Consider the following 23,093-nt stretch of genomic DNA (forward strand, 5'->3'; position numbering starts at 1 on the left):
TAAAAACCCACATATTTTGCTTTCTAGTCTTCTATTGATTTATTCCATAAGCATGGATATTTTCATACTTAAAAAATTCTTAACATCTGCATTTTACTAATTTAAAGCAGAAGTTCAGTACAATTGCATGCGAAAACTGATTTTTTTGCTTACCTGCACATGCGCAATGTCAGCGACATGTTAGAAAAGTAGCAGAGACCAAAACACCTGGCAATGTCGCCAACCTAGCGAACACAGACACCAGACTCGCAGCTGGCTATATTCTGCTCGCGTAGCGAACACAAGGAGCAAAGCGCCCTGAGTGGCCGTAGCTTAAGGACCAATAAAACTATCAACAAACTTATTAATTACTATTTTAGTATGACAATAACTATATCAGTGTTTTATATTTAAAAAACATTGACATTTCATCACTTGTATGGCTTGTTGAAGTCCGATTTGCGTGACTACTGCAATTGGCGACATGACATCAGCGCACTGACAGTCTTCTACGTTTGGCGTCCATTGCAGAAAGATGCGATCGAGAAGCTCTGATGCAAATCAGTTTGTGTCGGCTGGTCTTAAGAGCATCCAGCATTCATCCGATGCTTTATTTGACGTGTGAAGTACAGTTACGCAGTGTGATAGGGCAACACTGAAGCAGGGTTGTAATTAAGAGTGACATATGCTAAAGCAAATTGTGGCAGTTAAGTCTCAATGTCTCAGCCTAACAAACGACCATTAATAAGCCTACTTTTGAAAACTTTGTCAATTTGTCTTTTTGAACACACTGATCTCCAAAACTACTTGACGAATATTCGTGGGAGTTTCACAGATAACTTAAACGAAGCTTGGGGCAACATACAGGTTTTATTTCATCGGTTCAATGAAAAAAATGATATCTAAATTTAAAGTTTTAGGAGTCTGCTTCGCTTAGTACAGTTCGCAGTAAAATCAAAAGATAGCGCTTCATTAGTTACTTTTTAAAAGGCAACACGATCGCGACACAGTAAACCAAAGAACCAATAAATGGCGCTGTTAGCTTTTTTTACCTCAGTTACAGAATTAAGTGCCGCAATCTTATTGCTAACGTATACGAACATTGCATTTACTTGGCTCGGATATGCAGATTTGGATATGCTTTGAGATTTGATTAAAAACTTAATGAAATTGTTTTGGTGCAAAATAATTATAATTCTGAACTTCATGTGAGTTTGTGTCACAGGTTTCAGAACATCAGTACTTAACACTAAGTGCTTAAGGTCACAACGAAAACTTAACTTTGCAAATTTCAAGGCAAACAAAATGTGACAAATACAGTAAAACAGGAAAAACAATTTAATACAACCATATTGAATATATAATTTGCAAATTTATTTTAGCATTGGCAACAAAAATACTGACAATAATTAACATTACACAAAATACTTTGGGATCGGTCATTATGTACATGTAGGTTACAGTACCCAGTTTAAACCCTCACATTTATAACGTTCTTGCATTTCACCGCTCCCCTGGTACACAGGTCCACACTCACATGGTATATGCTGAATTATTCTTACAATTACCTGCAATATAAATATTTCCCACATAATTCCTCAAACAACTTAAACAAAAAAAAGGGTACAAAACAATGATATATGATTGCAAATAACTAGGAACAAGATTACATGAAGAGTTGCGATATAACAAACAACAGCGAAAAGTGGGTCAAGACACCAAATAAAATAGAAATGCAAGTTACTATACCATTTAGCACCAAAATGCAACTAAAATCATATAATTAATCAGCATTATTGATACAAATTTAACTCAAATAACAAAAACCTAATCTATTAATGTAATAAATACAATTAATGTAATTTATTTAACAGTAAGTTACAATAGAATAGTAAATAGAGTGAAAAAATTGGTTTCCTTTTACTTTCATCTTACAACTGTTATTGGTAACACATTTTTACGTTATTACATTGTTATGTTTTTAAAACACACAAATACTGAAAATTTATTTGTATTGCTCAGAGTAGTTAAACATGCTTGTTAAAAATTATTATACAATAAAAGTGCAATATATAACAACTGAAATCATGTGTCATATTTGTTCAGTGTTATGCTACATTTATGAATCAACAGAATTAAAACATATAACAAAAAAAAAATTAACATTGAAATCTCCTGTTTTAAAAACTAAATTAGCCTAAAAATACAACCACATAATCTTGTCCCTACAAAAACCTTACACAGAAAAAACCCTTCTAAGAATTTCCTGGCCGTAAATATTTCAAAACTGAATCTAACTCGGTGCACTTGGTAAGTTGTCTCACTTGGGAACATGTATTTACAAACAGCAGGAACTTCTCGGGAATGTTTCACCTCGAGCAACGCCTGCTATTCGCCGACAGTTGGTGCAGAGACGCGGCAGCCACACGGCACGGCACGGCACGGCACGGCACAGGCCGTGTCTCTGTGCGCACGAGCACGCACTAACACAACAGACCGGAGCATGACGTTTCCCCTCAAACCACCCTGACTCTCCCTGACTGCCCAGAATGTGGACGCCTGGTGTACACAGAACAATAAATAAAGACAATTTCCTCGCGGGAAAAGCAAAAATATAAATAAAAACACAACCAAAAAAGCCGCACAAACATTACAGCATAACAAAAGAAAACAATTATGGATGTCTTCTAACTCGCAAATGTTCAAACCGTGCTATTTACAGAAAGTAAACCTAGTGAGGTTGTGCGAATGCATTCACGCCAACTTTAGTATAATGAAATATTTAGAGAGAAAAAAACAGTTTTCAACCCGTATCAACACAGGCATACGTAGCTACAAGATACAGAGAACTGAACACACCATGCATAAATTAAGAATCTTATTACAAACTAATTATGATTTTTATATACTTATCAATGAATACCTAAAACCCATTTTACTTAAAATAATAGGTTGATATAAAGTACTTTATTAAGTACAAAAATGTAGGGTTTTGCTAGGAGGTACAATGTAGTGTGATTTAACGGCACAATCAATATCCACTCACTAAAGCATTAATGTTAAATTGGCATAAAATTATTATTTCTTCAGCTCAATAAAGGTTTCAGTTCATCGAATACAAATCTTTCAAGGGCCACATTTTCATATGGATGAATAGAGCCAAGATTTCATGGTGTTATGAATTAGCTAATTTTGAAACTGACATGGACAATATTACAGAGGGAATAGTGATGTAACTGAAATAACACTGCAAAGCACTTCAATAAAACATGTAACACCGAAATGCAAGTAATAAAGCACAGAAATTTACTAATTAAAAACATGGAATCAATCAGAAATTTTAACAAAACTTAACTCAAATTACAATTTTTTTTTTTGAATTGCATTAAATTTATTGAATGTAATTTATTTAGCATGAATTTTGTACCAAGATGTATGAACTACACGGATTGGACATCCTGCCGATGCCGTATCGTGCGACAGGTATGGTCCGAGGAACTGCAAGCGTGGAGGGGAGCTACATGCGTGCTGCCACTACGCCCTTGCCTCTTCGTGAAATAATGAGCCTCACCTACACAGACACGCACATGTGACCATCAACGTGACAGTCCATGAGCTAACCCATGCCATACACGTGGTTGATTATGTACCATCTCGCTTGGTAACGAGGGCTGTTCCAGTAACAGACACTGGTAATGGATAACGATCCATGTTCTGCTCTCAGCTGGTCATACATAGAAACAGGACTTTATGGTTTTTATCTTCAGGCCAATTTAGTTTTCAAAACCGGAGATTTTGGTGTTAATGCAATCTGTTTATTAAAGAAGTTAGCATATTGCTGTACAAATACAATATTAAATGTCCCATGATTCTAATTTCTCCAAAACAGTGTCATTTTTACCGATACATGATAACCTTTTCCAACCAAAAGGATTTGTAATACGCATGTCTAACTTTCCGGAACAAATAAAAACAACCTGTTAAGTATTTCAGTGTTTGAAAAATGTATTGAGGTCGTAACATAAAACTGAGTTGCAGTTGCAACATTATGATTTTAATAGCATTTCTGTGCTAAATGGTGTATTAACTTGAATTTTGGTGTTACATGGTCTATTGACTTGCTATTTGGTTTTATTTTGGTATTATTGCAATTCACTGCATAATCTTGTCCCTAATCATAAGGTATCAGTAATATGGTAAGGGAGGGGGCGGGGGGGGGGGGGGGGGGGTAAGTACCTTCAAAGATTTGTTTTTCAAGTACTTTTTTGTTGTTGTTAATTATAAAATATAGCAGATTCTCGTGTCAACAAACTTATATCATTAAAGTATGATGATGATGATGATGATGATGATGACGATAATAATAATAATAAAGTGACTACTGGTTAACCATGAATAAATGAGAGGATAATGTTTACTAAAAAATTTGTGATGCACAGTGTTTCAATGAGCTTACTTTCATTTAAGACTATTTATTTTGGTATTAGTAATAAAAAAAAATGATTCACTAACAAATTCTGTTTCAACCACAGTAGAACCACGATTATCCCCGTGAACCGATTAACCGGCGATTCGGTTAACTGGGTTCTCAATTAAAAATTAAACTTTGAAGGGGGGGGGGGGGGGGGGGGGGGGAGAGAGAGAGAGAGCAGGAACCAAGACCACAAAGTGAAATTCATTAAGGAAGGGACAAGAAAGAAGAATGGAGTAAAACAAGACTACATAATAAAATTAGAAATGGACTTGTCCTGCCGGTGAGAGGAATCTAGTCCAGGTTAAGCTGGATTTGTTTTTGGCTACAAATGTAATGAGAAGACGTGTCCTACAATCAGCGAATGAGCTCGGCAGTGGACTCACGGCACGACCCCGGGAGCCGTGTCATCGCGCGGCGACGGCGGAGCTGCCGGCGTGGCTGGAGACGCTGTCCTTCATGCGCGCGTACCACGGCCCGACGGCGGAGTGCGCCAGCGCGTCGCGGAACGCCGCGCAGCCCTCGATGCTGCTGAGCACCCCGTACACGGCCAGGTCCCCCAGGTCAGGGCGGTCCCCGCCCAGGAACGCCGTGCCCTGCCGCTTGACCGCGCGCGCCCAGTGGTTGCACTCGTCGTACAGCGACAGCCGCACGTTCTCCTTCAGGTTGTGCCTGCGCCACACGCACGCACACGGCAACACTCACTCGCACGGTCCGTGCCCCAACTTGCTCCGAGCCAGCGAGCCTGAAGAGTCGCGACTGGGAAGTACAGTTCACTCCCGATTATCCGCGAAATCAAGTGGCAGGGCCACCGCGGATGGTGAAAATCGCGGATGATCCGCAAAAGAGCCGAAAGTGGGGAAACAAAACAGGAAACAATTTCAACTTAAAACACTAAAAAATTTATGTACAGCAAAAAGTTAAAATTAACAGTAAAAAAAATTAAATGATGCTAATATTTTAGTGTTTTACTGAATAATTAAAATACAATATATTTCAGTAATGTAAACATAAAAGTGCTCAACCATACGACTTGAAACAAAGCGCGACAGAGACAAAAATAGCATCGCATGCCAGCCTACTGCGTGAGTTCCGAGAAGGCCTGTGGCGTTTTACTGTGTACTACACGCAATACACTCGTCAGTAGAGTTCAAATTTGTCCACTTGTAATAAAATACAGATTTACATAATATGTGCTGTATTTATTCGTAGCATGAGTGGATAATAGGGAGTTTACTGTATTAGCAAGTATAACATCTTGTATTATGCATTACATGAAATATTTTTATACAATGTAGTCTTTAAAGTAAACAACACAAACATAACTGTGTTTCATCCAGATTAATGCAATTTGGTTCGGATGGGACACAACTTTAGTCACAGCTCTTGAAGCAGGCAGCTTTGGACCTCGGCCACTTTGGGCGAACAATTTTCCCGGATTGTCGAACGTTAATGCAGTTATAACAGGGAGACCAGAGAAGAAATAGGTAATATACAGTAGAACAGTACAATTGGAATTTGAAAAAAAATTGTAATAATCTTGCTCTGACAAGACAGAAAATACAAATGAACATTACAGTTTATATAAAATACTCAGTGAATAAATGCCGAACCATAGAGGGTCAGTGTAATGAGCGCAGACTGTACAACCGAGCACTATACCAATGAAATCACAGCTTTCAACAACAGAAAATGATTTAAGCGTGACTGGATATAATGCAACATCCAATGTTTTGATTATGAGTTTATGAAAAATACTTAAATACTTAATGGGGTAAAAATCACAGTTCTAACACACAAAAATTAAAATTAATTTAAATAGTGAATTTATACCAAAATTTACTACAGCTTTCCTGGTGCCACTTTCTGTCAGGAGAGTAATTTACATAGCTCTTTTTTTTAAACAGCAATCAGCAATTATGGCTGTAGTTCAAAAGCCATCCATCAGAAAGCAGAGATCGCTGTGCTATATGCCGTATGCACACAGGAAGTATTTAAAATCAGCACGTTAGAACAAAACGTCTGTACTAGATTCCTCAGGTATTTATTTATATTTTATTATTATAATACGTAATAAAGATGGTTATCTTGTGACTCCATTCAAGCTCGAACCGAATTGACAATGATTTTTTTTTTTTATATAAATTCTATTGTCAAGCACTATCAATCACGTTATACTTCATCTGTAGACTTACTGATGGCAGAGTTGTTGCTGGTTGCATGTGGGCTCAGAAAAAAAAAAAAGTCCAGCCCCTGGTGTTTCAGTTACACTGGAGCCCTCATTTCACAAACCCCGGATTTAACGAAGCAGCGATTTTACGAATACATTCTCATGAACTGTCAAAAAATCTGAAACTTTGACACCAAAAAATAAATAATTAGCAAAAAACTGAAAGAAAAAAAAAAGCTAATAAAAATATATTATTTTTTAATGCAAAGCGTGTATTTTGTGTGGCATCAATACTCTCAATGGGACGTAGTTATGCAAAAAGGAACCAACCCACATAAAACCTATTGTGAGTATTTTGAAGTAAAAGTTAATTATAAATTGTGATTCTCCTATTGATAATATAATGTGGATATAATTTAATGGTCTAGTATAAATACTGATATAATAATAGCAACGACGGTACGATAAACCTTGTACTATTTTAATTTATTTTCAAATAAAATATAACAAAATTGTGGGTTGGTTCCTTTTTGCATAACTACGTCCAATTATGTTCCAATAAGAATGACAAGATAAAATCAGGCAGGCAGGCGGGTTCTAGTGGATAATGTCGCTGGATCGCGGAGGGGCAGTCACTCACCTCTTCTTGAGTCTCTTGCCAATGAGCCACATGGCGTAGGCCCCGACGTACACTATCAGGTTCCTCTCCCACGACGGGAAGTTCTTGTCCCAGTCACCCACCTGGAACACAGAGCCCACCTCCGTCCACCATCTTGGTCACACCACTTTCACGCCTCCGCAACCACTGAGTTCACTCGATTCTAAGACAAATTTTTGTGACCTGTTTTGGGTTCGTAAAAAAAAGGGAGCAACTTACAATGGATGGGGTCTTGCATTTGTCGGATTAGTTCGATTCTTATTAGAAGCCGCTATCCTATATAACTGAATACCATGGTTCTTGTGCAATCAAAAATTAAGGGGTTTTTAAGGATCCCTTTACTTCACTGCCTTCACCACCATCAAGAGATAGAAAACTAGTATGTGTGTATCAATAAATCACTCAAAAAAAAAACAATGTTGAATATTCCAGGCACTAAAAATAATTTGCAGATTAGTTAAATTCTTACAGATAAGCCCCTATTGTCCAGAATTATGTCCGGAAATTTCTGAATTTAGTTTAAAGGCATAATACAAAATACGCAAAATGAATTCAAAACCTTTTTTATAAATAACTTCTATTCACGTGACCCCAAATTTACCAAGTGTACTGCGCATGTGCAAACGTTGTATGCCGCTCATCTGGAAACAAAAGAACATTAAAATGCCAGAATTTATCCATTACTTGCTATCAGTTTTATATAGGAATTTTTAATAATTCTTAGTTAAATTTAAATACTTTTAAAGACCCTTATTCAATTAAAGACAAATACTGTATTGGCCTTTTTATGTATACTAAGGTGGCGTAATAACCCTGGAATACAGGTCTACCCTTACATTTTAATGTTCTTTCACAGAAAAACACAAATATTCATTTTAGTAAATTCCTCCAAGTGTTTATTATTAATTACGTTTACATGATTATAAACATTTCAATCTCAATGTAATAAATAATTGTCAGTAGTTATAGTTAGAAAAAAGAGATCAATTTTTAAATTAATCATTTATGTATTTTTAATTATTCTGTGCTTAGTATTCGGAATCGGATTCATATCTCAAAAATTGCCAGGGATTCGAACCGAACTGAAAATCAAGGATTCGCACATCCCTAACGCCAGGCGTGGACGCTCACCTCGGAGAACCAGTTGAAGGCCTGGAGCGCTTCCGCCGGCGTCTGGTACACGTTGGGGGACAGCACGTGGACCAGCCGGTCGTCCGCCCACTTCCTCCACTTCCGCTCCCGGCTGCGGGACAGGACACGGCCACTGCACTCAGACATGACACAGCCACTGCACTCACGCAGGTACCGAGCCACGGAGTGGGAGCACGCAATCTTACCCAGAAGTTCACGTCAACACGAGAACGACCCGAAACCTTCTTTCCCCTCTGGACTGAAGAACACGTTTTGTAGTAATTTATTTATTTATTTTGAATTATTTTTTATTTATTTATTTATTTATTTAAATTTGTTACATGCCCACCGACAGTCTTGAGACTTTTGAGGTGGGCACGACACAAAACAAGTAAAATCGAACACTATCACAATAAATACAGACAGCACAGGATAAAACACAATGATGACAGACTAAGGGGCCCGCCTAGTCAGGGGCGCATCTGTGTTAGCGAGGCAGGATGGTAAACACAACACTCAATGGTGTTTGTTTCACAGTATCTCCTCTGAACTTACACGCAGTTTTCTCGTCGTGCACAGGGAAGCTATTGAGAGTTGAGCGGTAACCATAACATTACATGGCCGGGGAAAAGATTATTAAATTGTAATGTGAGTCCTTTGAGTGTTTGCAAGAATCTCCACCTGTGATTTTATGTCTTCTAAAAATTCAGATTACAAACAAAATCTAAAACAGAGTTATGTTAATCATCCACAATTAGCGTATTTTTAAATGCTTTTCCTGAACAGACACCGTTCTGATATCTTGAGCAGTTTTCAAATTGCCTGGTTTCTTCTGAAGCTATGCACACCGCATGTGTACCCAGATAGGCAGGGCCCCTAACTTTTAGTCATTACTCATTGCTGATGGGTTGTTAACACCTTAGTTTAACAATACTCCCTTCACTATGACATTTTTACGATTCTTCCGAGTGAGTTTCTTCTAAGCTATTAAACAATTTCCTAGCTTATTAGCCTTTATACAGCTATGGTTTGTATTGCCCACTTTACAAACTAATACCTCTGTGGTTTATCTGGAGTGATTTCTGAGGAACTTCAGGGAAATATCTAATCTCTGATCAGGATAGAGGTGGGTTGCAGAGTATCAATCAGCTACTTTGTAAATGATACACACCTCTATCAAGTACTGCAAACGAGTACACTATTCAAAGATCAAGTACTTTAGTATCAGTGTAGAATTCGCCTTGAACAACACCACGGCCAATGTGCGCAGAACCCGATCGCAGATTACGGTCACTTGGGCGGAGAATGTAGAATGTAGAATAAGAAAACTGATACCTTTTCACGAAGAACGTGGAAAGAGAAAACTGATACCTTTTGACGCTGGTGATGACGGCACGGAGGATGTGTAACCTGTAACGAGAATTCTGATACCTTGTTGCTTCCTGGGACCGCTACTGCTGTAGCTGATACAGAAGCATAAGCTACTTGTAACTAGGTACATTACTGTATCAGTAACTGGTTGGAACAGATACCAAAAATTGCTGTAACAACCCACCTCTAGAACAGGATGGCCGGGCTGCAACTGAACCCTGCCTCGCCCCTCCTCCCTTCGTTCCACACACATCAAACATGGCATTCTACACATCATACATCTGTATGTTACAGATAATCAGCTATCAAATTTATTTCCAGGAGAGAAATTATATCAGGGTAGCTAGCAAATGAGTGATTAAAATATCCCTGACTTTTTCAGGCTTCAAAATTTTTTTTCCTTACCACTGATGTTAGTTAGTCACCAATAGGTAACTATCAAAATATCATATTCAAAATAGCAAAACATAGGCATACCACACTTCACTACTGCAACAGGCAACTGTACATTATTTTATCGTCTTACAGTTTATAGCCCTGATATCAGTGGATGTGGTCAAAGTGCTGCTATTCTTACCACCAAATATTAATAGAAGAAAAACCTTTTGTAACATTTTTAAATGACTTGAAAAGGGGGAAGAAATTTTTTTTTACATGAAACCAATACAAATAATTATAAATATCTGCTAAAATATTTAATTTTTCGGTAACCTCAGCACAAAAAAAAATTCCTTGACTACATAAGAAATTCCCTGAATTTTCTCTGACATTTACCTGTCGCTAAAAATTCCATGACTTTTCCATGTCCTCCCTGCTGCTAGCCACTCTTGTGTACAAAACATTAAAAACATTAGGGACTTTATTTTTTTTTAAACAATTAAATATGTTTCCATGCACAGAATCTTTATATATTCTGCTCTGTTCATTCAATCTTTCTCTCATTTGTAACACTGTAACTTTTTCCACTGCTACCTACAGAAACATAGGTAGATTACGTATTATTTGAGTTGACCTAAAGCGCCATTACCGGCAAAGACTGTCGAAACATTTGCTTGAGATCATGATCTAAATGTTGTCACAGCATAAAGAAAATTAAACCTCAAAGATGTAGTTTTACCGGACGGGCAAATCATGGAGTGACGTGAGAGAAGCTACACTGAAGAAATGCAGGAAGACCATCACCCCGTTAGATGATACCACTTCCTTATCACACCAGTGTTATCCGAGATGATAGCCGCGGTTAAACAAGACTCCGCTGTGACGTTGATGACAATAAAATGAAAACATCAACACCGCACGTGGGGCACCCCGATGCGGACTCACAGCAAGCTCTCGGCGGAGCGGCCGGTCGGGGCGTCCTGGAACATGAGGAAGTAGCGGTTCATGATCTCCGACCGGTGCGTGCCGTCCTCGTCCTTGAACTCCATCCTGGGGTAGCACTTGACGACGTCCTCCAGGGTCTGCCGCGGGTCCCCCAGCAGCGAGGCCAGCGCCGATATGATCATCGAGCTGTCGTTCAGCTGCTGCAGGAGCAGAGCAAACACCGAGTCACTGCCCTGGCACGCTGGCCTATACCATACGGTACGTGTCTCCTTGTGTCTGACAAGGGAGCTGGGCGGAGAAGGGCTTCCAGATAACCTCAAAATATGCTTTAAATCACGTCATACTATCAAAGTTTATTTTTGGTCAGACCTATCTCATCAACCCATTTGTGTTTAAACTCAAATTTTAAATTAAACTGTGTTAAATGGCATTTTTGAACTTATTATATTTTTGCATTTTTTTTAATTTCTTGAATATTATGAATTTAAATCTCTTTATTCATTACCCACATAATTAAATAAATAACGAGTATTTTACAATATTTTAGTTACTTAAATTTTATAACCTCTTTAATCACAGATGAGCTCTTAGCCATTTTAAAGAACCGTTGTGACAGAAACGGATGTCATTTCCGTTTTCGGTAGGGAAAATTTTGATGGCTGACTGCATCCAACATTCAACGTATTTTATAATCAGTCCTACGTGCAAACTATTTGATGGGAACTCGAGTCATCCAAGTCAGCCATGTTAAACAAACATGGCTGCTTTAGTGATTATTTCGGAGATAACATAACCCTCCAACTTGGAAGCGAAAGTTTGACAGTGCTTTTACGTAAGCTTGTTCATCTGTCACATATTTATTTATGTTAACTGTGAGATGTAAAGGGCACGCAAATGATGGTAATTACTAACGCATAACTTTTCACTGCTAACTAGATAACTCTCAGAAAAAATCTGTTGAGAAAATACCGCTCTATACATTAAGATTTTGGTTTTCCCTTGCTTCCTCAAACTCACTTCAGACAATGTTAGGATATGTAAGGGGCCTAGCTTCTGACTTCTTCTGTATTAGAGCCTAAATGTTCTTCCATTTATACAACGTAATGAAAGTTCCGTCACCACCAGCTGGACGGAAAGTGGACGAGGGAAAAGGGGATGCCGGGTAGCAGTAGCGGATCCAGAGGGGGGGGGATAAGGGGCTCAAGCCCCCTCCAAAAGCATCTGGGTCCACTTTTGTTTTTGTGTTTGCCTTGATGAAGCCTAGCCTCCGCATGGGTCAAGCCCCTCCCAAACAAAAATCCTGGATCCGCCACTGCTGGGTAGGGATAAAATGGGAAAGGATCGGGAGAAACCTGGTTTAAACCTAAAAAAAAACCTGGTTCGAAAAAAAAAAACAAGGTCTGGTTTATTTCTAACCCTGTGTACAAGCAGGGGCGTAACCAGGAGGAGGGGGGTGTGTGTGTTAGGGGTTCAACCCCCCCCCCCTTAACACCAAATCTTTAATTAATTTCTTATTCATCACTCAAACAAATTTCATATTAAAATTAATAAAATTTTTACCATTACAATATTTAAATTTAAGTACGGAAAAGTGCTAAAATAGCACTATTTTACACCTTAAAAACCAAATTTTCCCGGGGGAGGACCCCCGGACCCACCACCGCTTTAATACATGGGGGGGGGGGGGGGGGGCCATGCTTCTTAACACCCCCTCATACACAAATCCTGGCTACGCCACCGTGTGGCAAGGATATATACTGCTGAAGTTATCGGAGCAGCACCGCGGCACGCACCTGGTACCCGGAGCCGAGCTGTGCCACCAGGATGGGCACCTTCTTGTAGCGCGACCAGCCGATCTCGCGACGCAGCACGGGGTCCACCTCCACCACGTCGTAGGGCAGGCCGAAGTAGTCCAGGAACGCCCGCACCTTGCAGCAGAACGGGCAGGTGGGGTACTGGAACAGTGTGAGCCGCAGGCCCGGGCTCTCCGCCACGCCTGCCACCTGCCGGAAACAACATCGTTCCACGGTGTAGATGTGACTACTTTACTACAACAGTTGTGATCATCCGGACCCCGAGAAAAAAAATTCAAAAATTGGGTTAACTGTTTGGTACCACATCTCCTAGTTTATCCTTTGATCCTGATGGCATGTTGTGTCTATAGGAGAGTGCCCCCACTAGATAGGACCGATCCCTGTCCGGATCACCAAAAGTCTGAATTGCTACATTAAAATAAACAGAGAAATATAAATATTAATAAATAAACCCGAGGTTGGCCGAAGGTAAATTGTTCGGGTGTAATCGGGAATGGCGAACTTTATGTGCATCTTGATTTACCGTTCGTGAATGCCTAATTAATTAAAATGGTCTATTAGGTCAGGTCAGTTACATTATAAATACTTTCAAACTAAGCAGACATTAAAAATAATGTAAATTAATTTTAATAGTTGTTTAGTTTTAAAGTATTTATAATGTAGCTGACCAGACCTAACAAACCGGGACAAAGGATGAACGGTAGGAACTCACGTAATTTTTTTTTACTTATTACTTGCGCAACAAATAAAACATTAAAATTTGAAACGTTAAAAACTCACCTACGTTAGAGGCGGCTACAATTCCTTTGCTATTAGTAGAAAATGATGTCGTTCTACCTACGTCGCGAAAATAAAAAAAATCATAAACGTAAACAAGCAACAATGGTCGGTATTGTGATGGAAAATAAAAATTCTATATCTCCTAAAGTATTTGGAATTTCTTATCTCCGCCGGGTTTATTGAAAAGAGGAAGTGAAAGAGCATAGAATAAAAGTATTTTCGGATTTTTAACATTTTTTTTCGCATATACCGCGACTCTACATATTTACCATTTTTTTATTAATTGCTATAACTTTTCCTACCGCTAATATTAGTTTTAATACTACTGTGTACGTATCCCTAAGTTTTTAACCTACAAATTGAAGCAGGATAAATAAAACATAACAACTTAATTCCGTAATTTCTTCTTCTTCTACTGTACAATCAATAAATTTTACATGTCAATTGAAGTCGGTGTTTTAATACCGTTACATAAATAGTATCGCTACGCAGCAAACGTGTGTTACATAACATGGTCTGTGGTACAATGAAGTCAAATTACCTGCCTGGATATCCTGACTTCAGGAAACGACTCCAACACGGGGCTGGCCGTCAGATCTGTGTTGATGATCTGCTGTCTCGACTGTTTGGCCACATAGTACATGTAGCCTCCCCCGGCTAGGGCTCCCAGGCCGGCGCTCAGCAACCCTATCTTCAGGGTGCCCCTGGCGCTTCGCCAACTCCATGTTCTCGACTTGACACCGAACTGACGGACATTCGCAAACTTACTGTTACCCCAACAAACACCCGTTAACGAAGGCAGGGCAAGTTTTCGCAATCCCACACCACACATGTAAACACCTCGAGAAGCCATATTTTTTTCCGAACAAAACAATAATTTAAAAATAAAACAAACTGTAATCGTTTTTCTTTACAGGTAGACCAACATGTTTACAATAAAATTACCTACAACAAATAAAAAAATCTCATTTTACAAAAGCGTAGAGTGAAATAACACCTTATACAATGAAAAGAAAGAACAAATTTAATTTAAACCCTTAAGCAGCCATGTTATTTTGGTTTAATTTTTGTACTGTATGTGAGAATAGGAAAGGACTTCAGGAATAGGCTTCAGAAATTGGAACAGTAGGGGAGGGGAAACTCCTTTTCACCAAGTGAAAGCCCTTCGAGCATAAATATACGAAGTGGAAGGACAGCCTAAGTTTCACCCCCATAGATCGACATGCCCTTCGGGCTGGTTCGTACATGTTCGGTTTTATTTATTTATTTATTTTTTTTTATCTGTACGTTAAAAACAAACATTGCAATATTGATCAAAAAATTGTTGACTAATGTTATTTTATATTTTTTTAAGAGTAAAACACATGTACACAAATATGTTACTAATTATGAGATTTTCAGGTAAGTTATTGAGCTATTTCTGTTTGATTTGTTAGGAGATTAGTTTTGTCCGTTTACAAGTTAACATTGCTTGTGTTATTCTTGCCAAGTAATCATTTCTTATATAAATTTTTGTACACTATAGGCTTATCTTTTTAAATTTTAGGTAGCGTGTGGAGATTTCATCTTATGTTCATGAGCGCACAACGTATAAAATCATAAGAAATGTTTTCTGGTGGTGTGTAGCAGTTAACCGCATTTAAGTAAAAATATTTTAAAATAATTGTTACCAGAGCTGAATTACATTGAGGTGAGTGCACTTAATATAATTTGGGGTATTGCAGGAAAAATTATAAATTCCTAAAGTGTTTTTTACTTCCTGACATGTTTAAAATTATTATTCTCTATGAGGGTTGTTTGATACTGCAAGTAGTTTAACATGTGGATAGGTTAGGATTATTTATTACAAATCTGTAATATTGAGATACTGCCCTTGGGTTAGCTGGATTAAAAATACAGTGAAATTTGTTAGGTTAGTAACATTATACGTACAGTGATTCTAAGTACAGTGGAATTTACATTTGGTTAGCTTGGGATAGCACCAATTAAAAATTCTGTAAAATCAATTGAACGGTTGGATGTTACTAACCTAATCTAACCAACCAATATACATTTTACAGTGATTTTTTAGGTTATTATCTCACGTTGCTGCTTTTTGTATGCAAAATAAACTTTGGACACTTTTTTTTTTAACTTTAAATATGTACCTGTATTTACTCTGAAAAAAGTTTTTTCTAAATTCAGACTGGTTTTTGAGAAATCACTGTTTATAGGTTACATTACATTACCTGTGCAGTAAAGGGCCTGTCACCATGTTGTTCTTTAATTGAGTTGCAGATCTTGTTGTTTTTCATACACAAATTGTCTATTTTTTATTTGGATATTGCAATGCAGTAACGTAAATTAACACATTAAAAAAGTTATGTGACTCCTTATTGTGCATTCCAAACCCAAAGCATCAGTCCTTGAGAGCGATATTTTTTAGCAGCTGATAGGTGCAAAATTCTGATTTTTTACGTGAGACAACACATAACCTGACATATAAAATAAATTTTCATTTTGTAACAAATGATTCCTTTTATACGTCAGGTTACGTGCTATTGCAGGTAACTAATCTGCGCTTTGCGCCTCCATACTGCTATAAAAAATCCCTGTCAAGGGTTGGCGTTTTGGTTTGGATACACATTAGAGACTCGTAACTTTTTTTAAAACTATTATTTACGTTTCATTAGGTTATAATATTCAAATAAAAAATATATACATTCTTATATATATGGAAAACCACAGGATCTGCTATGCAATTAGAGGGGAAAATGGTAACAGCTGCTTCACTGCATAAGGTATCTAGCGTGACCTGCAAAATGTGATTTCTTGAAAACCAGTAGGAATTAAGAAAAGCTGTTTACAGTTTTAATAGAGGAAGGTTTTTAGTGTCTGAAACGGTATTTTCAAAATTTTATAATTTAATTTATGGATAAGCAGCAACAAAAGAAAATTACTTTTTTTAAATTTAGCTAACCAACCATTCACATGATTTTACAAATTTTGTATTGTTTATACTTACCTACTTTAACATTAAACTACTGTTAAACAATTTATTTCAATTTTTTAAAAATATATTTGGGAATTAGCGCAGTATAATCGAAGACGTTTACTGTATTGATGATTGATTTACTTTATTGATGCACAACGAAGTTGTATAATTGTTGGATTGGTTAAGCAAATTCAAGCATCAAGGGTACTGATCAATGGTTTTTAACTTTATATTTTCTTAATGAATCCATTGGTAAAACGTTAAAACACTGGAATGGCTAAATTTCCATCGACTGCTTATGTTTTTTTCCGCATGCTCACTTGAAAACAATTACAGGGTTATACTGTAGTTCACAGTTGCAATACTTGGTTAGGTTAGTTACATAAGTGCTGTTAAATCATGAAAATGGTTAGGGAAAGGTAACTTCTTCATAACTACTGTAAAATGGTGTAAGCAATTATTCTTTAGGTAAGTTTACCTAGACTTTAAAAATAATTTATTTGGCGAAGTACATAGTACTAAGAATTACTATTTATCAAATTTGGTTTGTGTGGAAAAGTTGTTACTCTAGGAAATTTCTGAATCCATCTTTGTAGGAATATAAACTAATATTATTAGAAACAAAAAAAGAACAATGTGTGGTATATTTTAATTTTCTAACACCCTCTGAACTCTGCAGTTATGCGATTACCGATAATAATTGTAAATCATTGCAATATACATCCGACACATTTTGTAGTGATTTCACAACTGTATTATGAAGTAATGCCATCGACTGCTGCAAAATAACATGCTGACATCTATTCTTGTGTAGGCATTTTGTTGATACGACTAAAATATGAACATATAGGATATATATAGAATCTTACAAATTTTGGTAACCTACCTACTAATACTCTCCCCGAAGACTTTGGTTAGATACTTAAAAAAAAAAAAAAAATTAACTGCTTATGTGACATGCATTACGTGAAATTAATTCAACTTGTAAACATTTTGCTTGAGTTAAAGCCTAGATTTGCTTAAGCTAATAACAAGCAATTACATCACTTGAGGCCCTGAGAAACAAACTTCTAAAATTGTGTAGTTACTTGGATTGTTAAATACCTAGTTTTTCTGCAATAATGGGCACAAGAGCAATAGAATTATGTTTTTCATATAATTTTTTTTCACATAAATGAGTTTTTGTCAAAAAGTATTTGGAAAAAATATCTATTTGAAAGGACAAAGAAAAATGTTAATTGTAGTACATAAATGAGAATTTACCAAAATATTTAATGTATCAAATTTCTAACTAAAATGGTTTTGAAATTAATTTATCATTCTGGTATGCATAACTTTTTTCTTTGATACATTTATTTATCAGTTTCATTTCTCTTTAGTACAATATATATCATTTAACTTTGATTTCTTTTTTGTTTCAGGCTTGTGGAGAACAGCTTTTTTTTATCTACTCTTTGGCTGGCCAATGTAAATAAGCAATGATTTCGTGAATGCAGCGAGAGAGTTTATTTGATGTATTTTTAAATCACTGATAATATTTATTGATGTATTTTAAAATCACTGATAATATTTATTGATGTATTTTAAAATCACTGATAATATTTGTTTTGTGGCTGGAAGATGGTAACCATGGTGACTTGTGAATTTTTATGAAGATTAATAAAAAGCAGTAAAAATTATTAATGGTTGTCAGAAGGAATTTTTTTTTCAATAATCAATCAAACATCTACACTCTACAGTAACAATTTTCCTTAACTCAAATAATATTTCAATACATATCTTATAAAGTATTCATATATGTACAATACAGACCAATTTTGAGCTAGTCTGATATCAGTATATTAGTTATTATGAACATATACTATCAGAACTACCATTTGCATATAGTGCACATACATACATAACACTAGCCAACAACCATTTAAAAAAAAACACTACTATATACACTTACATAAAAAACAAACAAATCATAGACAAGTACAGATTACGTATTCACTATTATATTCTAGAGCCAATTCCAATAAGTGTATTATCAATAAAAGAAAATAATTTTTTTTAAATAACAATATTTCAATATGAAGGAAAATCTGTATTCTGAAGTTCTTGTATATGTTTGGTATCAATCAATGTAAATTAATCAATCTTTGATAAAAAAAAAAATCCGAAAATGATTAATAAATTAAAAAAATTATTGCCTACCAGCTCTGGGTTTTGCATGAAGGTTCAACTTCTCTGACTTCTGAGATTACAGACAAGATTTTAATTAATAATACTATTGTCTTCATTACTAGATTATCTTTCAACCTATAATTTTTTATTTGAATCAGTTCATTGAACTGAAATATTTGCAGCAATTTCTTTAAATGTTTATGAACTTGGATTATTTAAAATACAAATGTAGGTAGGCTTACTAGACCTTTAATGCCATAAGATTGTAATCACATAGGCCTAATTTCACATTTACAACTTAAGTCTTGGAGCTGATTTACATTAATATTTGTGCTAGACTTTGTAATTCTTAAAATTTTATTTTCTGCAATGTTCCAAAGAGCATTGCTCTATTTTGGAACAAAACAATTTAATCTGACAGTTTGTTACAACACTATTCTTCATAAAACAATGCACGTTAGCCTGTATAATATGAATTAGATCTAACATAAGAACTACAAACTGCACATTTGCACTTAAAATATTCATCAAACAGTTAGGGAAAGAGATTAAACATAACATTTAACTCTTAAATCGTCATACTTCATTTTAATTATCACACTTATGCCTGTATGTGAACGGGATCAGAAATTAGCACTGCAAATGCACTTTTAACACTAATAATTAATTATATCAAACACAAATGATATCAGTAACATCATACTTCATTTTTGGTGTTACAGTAAGCTTCCATAAATGTTTCTTTTTCTCAGAACATACATCAGAAAACTTTTCTTGAATTTAAAAATTACAATAAATTTTTAAATACCTAATGATTTGTTAGATAGCAAACCTTCAAAATATGATTTACATCCAATTTTTGGATTAACGGCATTGAAGTTTTGTATTGTTTGCCATGGAAAACAATGGAAATAAATAAACAAATAAATAATTAAAAATATAAAGACACAACTGAATCAGCTGTAGTTGAACATACAGAACCAGCGAGGAGAATAAAAATATGTTAATATGTTCACTAAAGGTATGCAATGGATGGAGGATGCCCTACATTAATAATAATTAGTAACAGAGAACAAAGAAAATTTGTAGAGAAGAGACTTTTAACAGTAGTAGAATAATAAAATTCCGAAAAGGGCTGTTTCAAAAATTGCAAACATTCCTACACATAAGAAGCCCTTAATCTCAAAGGCTTCATTCAGTACACTGGTCATTATCTGCTGCTCACGATCTGTAAAGGTAAGGTAATTAAATTAATGGTGGAAAAGGTAATAAGCATTAGGTTTGTGGTCTTATAAATGTGGTCATTAGAGGCAAACATTAGGTCTCTGGGTTTGATTCTCAGCAGGGTCATTAATGGATCTTTGGATAGTGCGGAACATAGCAAACATTGCAGTGGTTAGTTGGTTTTCTCAGAGTTCTTACATTACTTCACCCACCCATTCTGTCATATCATTAGCATTTTATAGCCCTTCATTTTTTTGTAATGATCTAGAGGTCACCAAGCTGAAAGCTAAATTAATTTCCTTCATTGACAGATATAAGGGTTGAGGATTTGAAGCAAGCAAGATAAACATTTTAATGTTGCTTGCTTCGTCTTCTACAGAAAATTGAATCTAATATTTTGAATTGCTCCTGTGCTGCACTACTTCTGACTGAGAACGAGTAACCTGCACTTTTTAAGGCATCAAAGAAATTGTTATAACCGATTTCACTGTCTACATATCCCATAATAGTGTTATATTTATCACTTTTGGTACAATTTTGCAATTTATCTCTTGCTAGATCAAAAAACGATATCATTGTTCACGTTCAAAAGCTGTAGCTATAGCCCGCGCTTTTCTACTACCAAAGTTACCCGATCGAGCGACGTACTTCGGAACTGTTCGTGCATGTCGATCTATGGGGGTGAAACTTAGGCTGTCCGAAGTGGACGCCCCATCGCAAGTGTAACAATCAATCAATAAAAAATATCCAAATGAGTCAACGAGAATTTTTGTTCTTGGCTACAAGAGAAATACTTATACTTAGCAGTTGGCAGCAACGTGGCTGCGTGCGTGAGTTTGTTATTGTTTTGCTTCTCGTGTAAGATGAGTTATCTCATGTGCTGCACCGTGTCTGTATGATGAAATAATAACGCGACGTACTTAAGTATAACAGAAATGTGCGATGGGAAACTAGGCCTTAAGTTCATTCACCTTTGCGATGTCTGGAAACCTTTGCTGAAGAGACAATGGATTTACAGAGTGAATTCTGTCTCCGGAAGGAACTTTAGTGTAAATAATGGGTGTACCGGCACGAAAAAAGGTGAGCATACCATTTTTTCCCAGTGGTTAATTTCCCCTGCTAGGCTTTATGTAGATTCTTAGGTCTGTACAGTTTTGTATTTTGTTCTGTGGTTTTTTTACTCGTTTGTTTGGCATCAGTTGTTTTGACTGTGTTTGGCACTGAGAAATGTAATTAAGTTCAAATTATGAGTGTACTGTAACTTATTGTTCTTTCAATCGATAATCAGTCAGGTGACAAGGACGGTTCACCTCAACCCCACTTCCTCTCACGCTGGTCCTATACTACCACAACCCTGTCTTTCCATCAAACTTCTTCTGCTCTCACTCCTTTGTTCTAGTCTTCCTCCGAACCCTTTGGAGCTTCCACCCAGGGTCTCTCCTTTGCCTGTGAACGCCCCTTTTGCAGCCTCTCAGCTCGTCCCATCTTTACTCCCCCGGGCCATCCTTTGCAGCTGCCCCACCCAGGGCCTTCAAGCACCACAGACTGTCTCTGTTAGCAGTTTCCTAACTTTCCCAGCAACAGAGCCCTTTTTGAAGCTAAAGTGCCTCTTGGAGCCCCAACAAAATAGTACCTGTGAATCGTAGAGACTGTGGACTGCGCATGTATGTATTAAATTCAAATCTCTTCCAGTGTTTCGAAAAAATAAATTAGCTTTCCCACTGTTAAATCCAGAAATTTAATTTCCCGGTTCCCCCCCCCCCCCCCCCCCTCCTTCATTAGTGTCTGTCAGACGCAATTCGTGGACATTACAATTGTAGAAGGGGCTTATTTACCAGACTGGGACTCCTTGAATGTAACACTGTTAAAATGTTATGTCCACAGTTAGATAGAAACCCGAGCAAGAATTCTCATACAGCGGACCTATTTGAACGTCTTTCTAGAGTGATTTATTTGTTAAGATAGCTAAAATATTGAACAAGTCAATAATTAGTAATGAATTCTTACTACGCCTTTCTTTCATATAAATACATATCTTCTTTACGGCATTACATTGTGGGGTAACTCACCTGGAGCAGACAGAGTTTCTTTAAGGCCGAAGCATTGTTCGGATCCCAGAAAGATAATCACATAGAGAACACTTTTCAAAACTCAAGATACGTACAGAACCATGTAATTTTTTTTTATACATTGTTCATTGTTTGATTAAAATAATTTATAGACATTTATATTAAAGAATTAGTGCACACAACCATAATACTAGAAATAGATACTTAATAGATGCTAATTATAATTTCTTATCTAAGACATATGAATTTTAATAATATATTGGTGTAACATTTTTTTTTAATAGGTTACATTTCAGTGCTATACCAGTGTCTTTCAATAAGTTTAGGCTAATTCGAGAACTATAGTTTAAGTCTAAACCTTTGTATACAATTGACGAATGGAATGATGTAAATTTAAGTGAACTTAAATTTGAGTAAATTTATGCTATTGTAATCTTGTACATTTGTGTGTGTTTGCAGAGGTGCCCCCCCCCCCCTCCCCCAAACACTATGACTCACCCCCCCCCCTAACCTAATGATGCCCCCCCCCCCCCCGAATTTTTTTATGCCATTTTCTCAATGATTTACTCAATTATTTTATAATATTATACTTTTTTAGTATTATATTTAATCACATTTTGCATTAATTAAAACTGATTTTCTAATAATAATTTTGGTCATATCAGGTAATATTTCCATCCTAAACCGACAGATAACTGCTTTTGTTGAGGAAAGTGCAGGGTTGCCAATTTGATTTACAAGATCCCTTTCAATTATCAAAGCACCAGAAACGTATTTTCACATTAGAAGCTATAATTATGTACATAATATATACATTTTTCTCGTCTTTTAACCCCCCCCCCCCCCCCCCCTGAAATTTTAATGACGCAGTCTGCGTCGTTACCCCCCCCTTGTGGGCACCCCTGGTGTTTGTATATGTATGTAATTTATGTACTTTTATGCCTGTTGTTGCACTATGTG

General features: G+C 36.5%; 2 protein-coding genes across 3 annotated transcripts in view; one reads left to right on the forward strand and one right to left on the reverse strand.

Annotated features, from left to right (window-relative positions):
• Positions 1-1,331: 1,331 nt before the first annotated feature.
• On the reverse strand, positions 1,332-14,563 carry LOC134540615 (prostaglandin E synthase 2). Of its 2 annotated transcripts, none has more exons than XM_063383454.1 (6): positions 14,239-14,563; positions 12,897-13,106; positions 11,104-11,303; positions 8,410-8,521; positions 7,261-7,361; positions 1,332-5,122 (listed from the first exon to the last, which is right to left on the reverse strand). In XM_063383454.1, the coding sequence occupies exons 1-6, from the start codon at positions 14,548-14,550 to the stop codon at positions 4,858-4,860; spliced, it is 1,200 nt and encodes a 399-aa protein (XP_063239524.1). In that variant the 5' UTR covers positions 14,551-14,563; the 3' UTR covers positions 1,332-4,857. The 2 variants fall into 2 exon arrangements, with proteins under 2 accessions (XP_063239524.1, XP_063239523.1); XM_063383453.1 differs by having other exon boundaries at positions 8,410-8,542; positions 14,239-14,558.
• A 6,304-nt stretch (positions 14,564-20,867) lies between these two features.
• LOC134540555 (valine--tRNA ligase-like) overlaps positions 20,868-23,093 on the forward strand; it is a 32,622-nt gene continuing 30,396 nt past the window's right edge. The window contains exon 1 of the mRNA XM_063383371.1: positions 20,868-21,144. Within this exon, the coding sequence (XP_063239441.1) occupies positions 21,000-21,144 (145 nt within the window). The 5' untranslated portion in view covers positions 20,868-20,999. The remainder of the gene's footprint in view (positions 21,145-23,093) is intronic.

Source organism: Bacillus rossius, chromosome 17 (genome assembly GCF_032445375.1).
Source record: "Bacillus rossius redtenbacheri isolate Brsri chromosome 17, Brsri_v3, whole genome shotgun sequence".
Taxonomy (NCBI): domain Eukaryota; kingdom Metazoa; phylum Arthropoda; class Insecta; order Phasmatodea; family Bacillidae; genus Bacillus; species Bacillus rossius.

What these genes read in the sequence shown, in the direction of transcription:
- LOC134540615 (XM_063383453.1), bottom strand. Translation starts at nt 14,550, where the DNA reads ATGGCTTCTCGAGGTGTTTACATGTGTGGTGTGGGATTGCGAAAACTT. An exon ending in AGCTCGGCTCCGGGTACCAG is followed by an intron (nt 11,304 to 12,896) that starts GTGCGTGCCGCG and finishes CTGCTCCTGCAG; the next exon opens with CAGCTGAACGACAGCTCGAT. An exon ending in GGCAAGAGACTCAAGAAGAG is followed by an intron (nt 5,123 to 7,260) that starts GTGAGTGACTGC and finishes CGTGTGGCGCAG; the next exon opens with GCACAACCTGAAGGAGAACG.